Below are 9,087 nucleotides of genomic sequence, written 5' to 3' on the forward strand. Positions count from 1 at the left end.
GGCCGTAACCTCCCAAGGGCAAAGGTGTGCATAAACCATGGCAGATGTAGCCATGGGGCGCAAAGCGCCGAGACAGATGCAGGGCATGTGGTTCTCTATGGGTTGTGTTGTGGTGCGTAGGCGCCAAGGCTTGGGGCATCGAGCATGGTGGTGCCAACGCAGACCAAAGTGGAAGAGGCATTAAAGTGGGTGTTGGAAGCATATGAAGCGTCAATGCAATTCTCCAAGCACAGCGGTGCTTCATGTGGACGTCGAGTCATATGGTATGACCAATCGAGGGGTGTGCCCAAGGCCATGGCCCACGGATGCATGGAGCTCTGGGCAAGGGGGCACGCTAAATGCAGTGGTGCCTACCAGTGCATGTGTGTGTGGCTGTAGGGCCCACAACCCAATGGCGCTACTACCCATAACATGGGCTGTGCCCCGACTCTACATTCTATATGGGTCTTGTGCTTAATGTAATAGCTACAACCACTAATGTATCTTTACTCGTGTGGTAATAAAAACTGTGTTCTGCTATGGGCGTTTCCCAAACTCCTAACCACCAAGCAATATCAAGCATTTCCAAGCAATATACACTGTCTAAGTGAAGGCTGGTTAAGTGCCCAACAGTTCAATCTCAGCATTGTTCTTAGCGCCAGATTTGACCACATAACATGAGGTAATGGATACTTGGTTACGAAGATGCAACCCAAAAAAAGCCAACGAGATTCATGGATAGTTAATGGAAACCATGAGAATTCTCAACAAATTGTTGGAAGGTGCAAAACAACCAAGAAAAAACTCAGATGTCAGAAAAATATATAATATCCCTCAAACTGAATTATGTTTTAATATATCTATTCAGAAGTGTAATATATAAATTTTTTACTTTGTTTGAACAGTTCAAATTGCTATATCAATTCCTGATTTCTCCACATGTTCAGATCAAACTTGTAGGTCTCAAATGCACATTGTTCGACCAGATCGAATCAAACTGGATTTCAATCAATAACTTTTCCCAACCATTCGATTCATTTCCCTGAGGTCTGCTGCTAAGCGCCTATCCTTGAAGCTCCATATGTACGCCATGAAAAACATGCAACTTAAATCATCTGCAGTATTAGACAGACTTCAAGCATAACTAGCCAGGGAGAGCTTTTACTTCTCATATTTTTGGATAAAGTATAATTTCCATTATCTGCTTCATGTATTTCATAATTTTCTTCTATACACTGGTATAGCTTTCTCAACTATCAGAAAGTTTGTCATTTGTCAGTGCTAAGACGAGTGAGGAATCCGGCATTAAAAAGTCAAGGAACAGTCCTCTTCATCGCCACTATCAGACAATGATGCTGACAACGTAATCGTCATCGTCCTATTTACAAAGATACTGGATAACCATCGTTCCGTTGATTGCGTTACAACGAACAACGATAAAGAAATATATTTCTGTACAGAATTTCTCGCTATAAGTAGACACGCTACATGAACAACGATAAACTAGGATATCAACCATAATTGAACATTTCGACGATCCATCTCATCCGGATGTTGCTCGTACAAGTCAGTATCATTTATGGAGACTTGGAACAAAACGCTCTCCCATCTACAATATACATCGATCAATCATCGAGATCGTTACAGGTCAGCCGGGTTAGTATATATAGAAAGCATTGGTCCCAAGGTCAACAGTAGAACATCACTCTCTTGACCTTCTCCTTGAGCGCTGGCAGAGGTTTCACGCAAGACCCACCAGCCGACCTGGTCACGCGGCCACCCAGATCACCATCCTCTGCTGCGCCTGAGTCCATGTAGAAACGAGCTCGGAAGGCTGCGAGATGAGCGTAGTACGCCGGCGGAACTGGCAATAGAATCAAAGAACGATCAAAAACTGCAATAATAGCGAATAAGGAGGAAGAACGAGATGAAGAAGCACACCTACGGAGACGGACCTAGTACACCGAGCATATCTGCGAAAGAATCAACGAGAAAGATTATTCACTTGATCGGAAAACATGGACATCGAAGAGCAGTGATAATTTCTCGCGTTGTTGCATTATCTGTCAGTCAAGGGTCATTGGGCTGTGTTGACGAAAGGATATCAGATAGACAAGGTATTTAGTGCAGCTTGGGTAGTTGTTCATATGTTGAAACAATCAACGAAAGATACGTGCACATAATTGTAAGATAAATGAAATAAGTGACCTTATACAGTGACCCTTAACAAAAAAATTCTGCGAGATAGAGAACACGAGACATTGACGAGTAATCGTGTTTAGAACGTTTCAAAGAGAAATACCATTGATCTGGGTTGATAGAATAATTAATATGGACAGATATGATCATTAAACTGTAGCATAGGTTGCGGGTTGTAGTCAGAAAGTTTCAACGAGAAAGACGATGAACCAGTGTAGATAAATATGACCAGCGCCGAGAAATTGAAGATCAGAGAGAGCGATTTACGTATAGCATAGATTGTTGGTCAACGTCTGGATTTCATCCGCCGTGAAGTTGCTCTCGTCCCAGAGAACATGATAATGCGCGGGCCGGCTCGTTCCCTGCGACGAAACGTTATTTAAAATTAAATCCCATGCAGATCTTTACCAAGGTCAGAATTCAAAACCGGGCACAAAAAAACACCTGAAGACCTGCATGGCTACAGAGGTAGAAATCAAACTCAGAAGGATGGCAGATGGTGGAGTCGACCACCGTGCCTGCGAAAGAGCCAGTCTGAGTCTCATCGAAAGAGAAGAACGATGAAAAGAACAAAAATAAATTAATTAGAGAAACTTACCAGGGAGAATGTTCCCGCTCTTATCTATACTGCTCCGATCTTTGTGGTTGTTCGCAAAGAGTCTCGTGTGATGCCGCTTCTGAACTATGACGAAGGTCACTGGCGGCTGATAATTCGACTCTAAAGACGCACAGGCCTTAGAAAAAAAATAATATTTGACGAAAATTAGTGACGGTTTTCGATACACGGTTAAATAAAACAAACAGCTGACCTTCCGGATCGCGTCTAGCTCATGCAGCAAGACTTGGTAGAACTGGCCCTCACTTACGCCATCCCTGCCACAATTGAATCAAACACGAGTTCGGTTTAGAGAATGAAAATCACCCAACAAACGAGAATTTTTCCCGTGTTCCACCCATTTCTCCGAATTCTATTGGCGCACAAAGAAGTAATTTCTATCAGTGCCACTTTTGCAGAGATTTTTTACCTTTTTCGTCAGTTAATTTCCTGCTTCCAGCAAAACAATTCGAGAAATTATGATTATTTAGAGCTACCCACCTGTAGACGATGATCCTCTGCGGCTTCTGCCCCGTAGCGTTTCTAAAGGAGATCATAAGCTCCCTGTACATGCGGCAAACTCTCAAAAATTTTCACCAAAAGTTTATTAGATTAAGAATAATGTGATCAATGAATGAAGAACGAACCGGATCATTCCTCCAGCGACTGTGCCACGCACTGGATCATGCCAAGTCTTGTACAGATCTTGGATCAGCTCCTCTCGATGCGCCTGGGCGCATACTAAGCCGGCGTACTTCGTCACCTCCGGCCAATCTTGCGAAGCCACGACCTGCACCAAGAAAACAACGGACAGGAATGATCAACCAAGCTGAGTTTGATGAAAAAATCGGCTCGTCTAGATTATTACAGCGGCGATCGACGGACTCGAATCTTCTCCTGTTTCTGGATGCGTGACGTCTGCGCCAAATATTATAGTGGGTATGTCGCTAACAAGGGGAATTCTCAATTGCAGAGCGTCCACAAGAACAGTATTCCTGCCACCCATCTGGTGGGACGTTTACCATGAGATTCTGGATTTTCAAAGAAGAAGATCAAGAAAAGACGAAGCGAAACCTTGACGTTGATCTTGAGCGCAACGTTGGCCAAATACTGCTTGCTAATCCTGAAGACGTGCTTTGTTAAACAGCACTGCGTGATGATACCCAGATCCGTCTCGCAGATCCGCTTAAGCTCACCTGGAGAACGAAATTCAGATAATTTTCTATTTGTAAATCTATTTCCCCGTCGATAACTCAGTGAAATTAAGCAAACAGTGCGTACCGTATAAAGGGCCATTATTATCGGGGAGGATTACCAGCAACAGATCCAGCTCTTTCTCTTTGAGCTTGTTCATCGATATGTTGAAAACGTGCTTGAGCGCTTTCGCCACTTGATCCGGCCTGGCATTGTACACCGGGATCAACGGCTCCTTGTTGAACTCCTACAGAGATAAGTATAAAACTCAGATCTTTGAGAGAAACATAGAGTGATAGATTTCTCGGAGATGGCTTTCATGCGAAATTCAAAAAATAATAACGTTGGGCGATGAAGTCCTACAGAGAAAAAAAAGAGTTCCCAGATATGGGTTTCATGCAAAAATCAAAAGATTCATCAAGTTTAGCTTACCATGCCAGAGACTTGGCACGACTGCGCTAGCTCCTGGCAGAACGTCCGAGCGGTGCCGTCTTGCACGCTCCGGGAGAAGTTTATGCAAGCCCAGTGATTGACGACGCCACCGTTTACAAGTTTCTGAATCAAAAAACCAAACACGCTGGTATATCGCCATACCGATCATCAATCGAACGCAGTGTTCCAACCTTGTTCATCATATTCCATTGACCCACTTGGGGCAAGCATTCCTTCTCCTTCCCAGAGTCGTTATACTTGAGCTACACGATCATGAACAGATTTAACTTTCTTTAAGAAAAAGAAAACCAGAGAAATCTTCTTTGCTCTATTATTATCTTATCTTTACCCACGGCGCCGGAAGAACTCGAGCTTCAACAGAAGCAAGCCTGTCACTGATGCTAATACCGAATTCCTTGGCGTAGGGATCATCTCGATAGCCATTCTGCGATACGGTCTGAAGAAGAAATTTCAGTGGCGGTAAGCGATAGAAAGCTAGATGAGAACGATAACGCTTAATCAAAACGGAAGAACGGGTGAAAACCTGGAGGATGTCAGCTTCCTGCTCTCTGGGCCTCTGGCAAGTAACCTTCAACAAGGAAGTGATTTGCTTATCGTTTAACCTCTTCGTGTATCTCTGCCCTTCCACGATTTTGCAAGCCTGAAATCAACGCTCTGATGGGTTTTCACCTCAAAAAGAAAATAAAATTCTTGGGCACTACAGGACAGATATTCACATGCACAGGAACCGACCTCCATTGGCAAATAATTAGCTTTCTTCGGGTTGCCCACTTGAAGGCAAGGAAGATGCGGATGCTGGATGGAGAAGCCGTACACCTCTTGGAAATACTCTACCACGGACTTCATGTTCATCTGTTCATCTACAGGAAAACTGCCAAACAGAATTTCAGCGAGTAAAATAAATTAAAATCTGGTGTAGTAGTCAAACGCGCTCGCACATCAGTTCCCGTGTAGGCAGAGATGTCACCCCACACACTCTATATTTCCGCCGGACATTAGCTCTGTGAGTCACTTCCACTTTGACGCCTCTCAGCGCTTTCTTGATCTGATATGAATCAAATGTTAGAAAAATCTGGGGATTTAATCGCTGACGTGAAAGCACCGTTACCTTGATACGATCAGCGTCAGAGAGCGGCCAGGAAAGAGCGTCCTTGCCGATGATCTGTGCAGCGAATTCAATCACCGGCAAAGGTTCGATAAAGGCAGTGCAGGACATGTCTAGCCGGAAAGATTTTATCGGTCAGCGGCCGAAGAACTTGACAAATTAGAGAAATTAATCAATTGGGTACCTATATTTAGCGATAATCCCATCTGGGTCGGCCGAATACTCTGATAAAAACCCCGCCAGGACTGTAACCCGCCCCCCAGCCTCTGCGGTCTTCTCAAATCCGGCGAATAGAATGACCTCCCGATCGAAACATAGCTGAAATCCTCGCAGATTACCATAAATCCAAGGAAAGTATCATATTTAGCACTAAAGATCAAAACTTCGGCATACCTTTGAGCGGACAATTCACGCATGACGATATCCAAGACCTGTAGAGCCTCCTGGGAAGCCTCCTGCTGCTTCCCGGCGAGGAACTCGCGCAAGTGATGAAGATCCGCGCGAGCAACGTGCTTGATTGTAATCGCAAACTCGGTCTCCCTGCGTTGTCCGATGAGATTAGGGCAGACGACGTCGCCAATCCGATAGCGAAATATTCTACCTCGTATCACAAGTGCTTGGCTCTTCATCAGCAATCCTAATGGTGAATTCCTTGCACGAGAAGGGAAGACAGCCGGCCGTGTACAAGCTCCTCCGCCCGTCATAAGCGGGAAGTTTCATTCCAAGATCTGTAGCCCGGTAAAGCTTCACGAGCTGGGAAATGATCGCCCTGTTCAATCTCTTGGAGCTCACGTCAGGCGTAATCGTGACCTGGGGAACCAAAAAAACAACGATTCAAGCATCATTAAGGAAGAATTCTTCTTGAAAAAGAGATTATTTCGAGATTTTGATGCGTACATCGTAGTGATGCAAGTCCTTGACGGCCAATTCGGCGAGAAAATGATTAGCCTTGACAATACACGGCGTGCCTGCTCTCCCAAAGCCCGGCCGGGGTGCAAAGGCGATAGCTTTGTTCGAGCTGATTGAGCTCGCTTCAGTCGGGAGCGCTGTCTCTGGCCTTCTTTTGCAGCTTCCTCTCTTTCTTCTCGCGTTTCTCTTCTTCATCACCGTCGGCGGCGGAGTTAGCGGCGGAGTTGGCGGTGGCGTCGGCGGCGCCGCCGGCTCTTTGCCGTTCACGACGGCGGTGAAGGGCCGTTCAGTCGTCTCCCCGGCAGGAATAGTCATGGCTCTGCTGCCGATAGTTTGCTAGCTCTCATTTAACCTGCGCACGAAGATCGAAGTTGCAGGACGACGAGCTTTTAAACTCCGATTTCAAATGGTATCGGCGATGCCCTCAGAACGAGTAAATACCCAGAAACAGAGCTGCTCGATACCGCCTCGCGATGCGCTGTAGAAGAGACAGAAAGCCATTATGGCTGTAAATGGAGATGGATTAACCTAGAAGAAGATCTAAAGATGGGTTCTTTCTCGGGCGCTTTCTCTCTCTAGCTCTCTTAAAGAGCTGCCCAGATATCGGCTTTTGAGGGGGTATCAGCGGCGCCCGGATAAAAAACAAAGATATCGGATCGTCTAGGAAAAGAAACATCGCTAGAAATCGGACCGCGAGACCAGGCCAATCGTCGAAAGACGGGATATTCTCATGTAAGAGTGAGAGAGAAAGAGAGGTCCCCTCGCTAGAGACTAGAGAGAAAAAGAAGATATGAGGACGAGTAGTGTACATCAAGAGGAGTTGTAATCATGGGAGAGAGGGAGCGAAAGGGAGAAAGGTCGATGGAGGAGGGAACGTCTGAACTCTGAAGCAGGCCTTATGCTAAAGTGCAGACAGCTCCATGATTGATGAGATCGCCTGCCCCTACACTGACAAAGCCTGCTTTCTCTCTCTATAAGCGCGGTCTATCGAGATCATGAATGAAATATACATAAGATTTTCACCCCTCCGGAGGAAGTTAAGAGAAATGGGCATAGTTCACGATGAAGAAAGAGAGAGAGAGTTCACAACATAGATAAGTTTATCTTCACGAATTAAAAATAATAAAAATTTCCCCTCTTTTCACCCCACTGGGAAAACAAAGAAGGGCAAATGAACAAAATGACAAGATCAAGAAGAAGAAGAAGAAGAGAGTGATGACAACGTGGTGAAGTTTCTCTGACAAAGAAGCCCACCTCGTCGGCTTTCTTTCTATTCTTTTTCTTCATGAATGAAATACACATAATGTTTCCCCTCTTTTCACCCCCCAGGGGATGTAAAGGACAAAAACCGATAAAGACAAGATCATGAAGAAAAAAGAAGAGAACGATGACGAAGTAGCGAAGTTTCCCTTACTGAACCAAGCCCACTTCGTCAGTTTTATCCTTATATTTTTCTTCATGAATGAAATAAATCTACATAAGATTTCATCCGGGGAGGGAATATAAAGGACAAATAGAGAATAAGACAAGACCATCACGAAGAAAAGAAAGGTCCAGACAACGCAGCGAAGTTCTCCTCACAGATGACAGAAGCAGATCCTCTTACGCTAATATCTACTCTAAATCGGCGGGGACTTCGAGAGCGAAGTTGCGGATAAAGACGAGGAATGTCTGTGAAAAGGTCTCCGGCGGCGGCGATGGCGGCCGCGGCAGCGGCGGCCTTTACAATTATAGCTTAGCGTGCAAGGACGCGCCGCCCGATGCCGGCGTGCGCCACCTCTTCTTAGGTTCCGCGTTGGGCAACTCGAGCTAAAACAACCGCAAGACGCGAGCTTTATCCGCCATTAATGGCGACCCGTCGACCTCCATCGCGTGGATTATTCTCCGCTGTAATAGTCTTTCCTACATGGGATTTGGGTCTCTGGGCTTCTTCTTCTACTTGTTATTATATTTATTCTTCTCCGTCCTCGTCGTTCTCTCCCCGTGAAAATTGGGTTTAGTTTAATTCCTCTCACCTCGCAAATGCCTTCTGTCCGCGCAGCTGGCCCACTGCCAAGATTAATTTCCGAAAGTAGTTGGACGATCCACAGTAGACCTCCACAGCTGCAGGTAGTCGATGAGTACAATGAAAGCTTTTTACTGCGCGTGCCCGCAAGAACAGCGACTTCACGTGCTGTCAAGACGGAGATAGAGATAGAGGTAGAGAGAGACGGGTCTGAGATTTCTGGACAGGACCTCTGAAAAGAACAGCTGGGGGAGGGAGGATAGGCGACAAAAGGCACTTTCTCTCTCCCCCTATTAATCTCTTTTTCCCTCTGTAGATTTTCTTTCTCTGTGATCTGTATGCTCCATGATTCTATCGATCTAGTAAAACATATATTTATACGTGACATTCTTTTTGAGAGAGGTGGTGGTGCCTGTGCTCGGTCCCTTTTCTCCTCGCACGCGCAGTCTGATCTCATCCTGTCTCTTTCTCTCATCTCTCTCTCCCCTTTAAGACTCATCATCATCTATCTATCTCTCTATATATCTCTCTGCTCTCGCTCTCTCTCTATCTCTCTGCTCTCGCTCTCTCTGTATCTATCTCTCTGCTCTCGCTCTCTCTGTATCTATCTCTCAGCTCTCGCTCTCTCTCGCTCGCTTGCTCTCTCTC

At 45.5% G+C, this 9,087-nt stretch overlaps 1 protein-coding gene across 2 annotated transcripts; it reads right to left on the reverse strand.

Annotated features, from left to right (window-relative positions):
- Positions 1–1,468: 1,468 nt before the first annotated feature.
- Positions 1,469–8,333, reverse strand: LOC144703892 (protein argonaute PNH1-like). 2 transcript variants are annotated; one of them, XM_078576191.1, is made up of 24 exons: positions 8,041–8,333; positions 6,876–6,912; positions 6,423–6,786; positions 6,127–6,335; positions 5,919–6,065; positions 5,710–5,843; positions 5,529–5,638; positions 5,359–5,465; positions 5,153–5,291; positions 4,944–5,060; positions 4,749–4,856; positions 4,591–4,662; positions 4,400–4,522; positions 4,055–4,214; positions 3,848–3,969; positions 3,642–3,779; positions 3,421–3,563; positions 3,275–3,337; positions 2,988–3,051; positions 2,777–2,912; positions 2,623–2,696; positions 2,446–2,540; positions 1,921–1,952; positions 1,469–1,843 (listed from the first exon to the last, which is right to left on the reverse strand). In XM_078576191.1, exons 3-24 carry the CDS (start codon positions 6,747–6,749, stop codon positions 1,668–1,670), a joined length of 2,796 nt encoding a protein of 931 aa, XP_078432317.1. In that variant the 5' UTR covers positions 6,750–6,786; positions 6,876–6,912; positions 8,041–8,333; the 3' UTR covers positions 1,469–1,667. The 2 variants fall into 2 exon arrangements, with proteins under 2 accessions (XP_078432317.1, XP_078432316.1); XM_078576190.1 differs by lacking the exon at positions 8,041–8,333 and having other exon boundaries at positions 6,876–7,598.
- Between the last annotated feature and the right edge of the window lie 754 nt (positions 8,334–9,087).

This window comes from Wolffia australiana, chromosome 5, assembly GCF_029677425.1.
Source record: "Wolffia australiana isolate 7733 chromosome 5, ASM2967742v1".
Classification (NCBI taxonomy): domain Eukaryota; kingdom Viridiplantae; phylum Streptophyta; class Magnoliopsida; order Alismatales; family Araceae; genus Wolffia; species Wolffia australiana.

Bases quoted from the DNA above. Each gene is read 5' to 3' on its own strand.
- LOC144703892 (XM_078576191.1), bottom strand. From the start codon at position 6,749: ATGACTATTCCTGCCGGGGAGACGACTGAACGGCCCTTCACCGCCGTC. The intron at 6,336-6,422 runs GTACGCATCAAA...TTGGTTCCCCAG, and splicing joins AGGACTTGCATCACTACGAT to GTCACGATTACGCCTGACGT. The intron at 6,066-6,126 runs GTAGAATATTTC...CGGACAACGCAG, and splicing joins CCAAGCACTTGTGATACGAG to GGAGACCGAGTTTGCGATTA.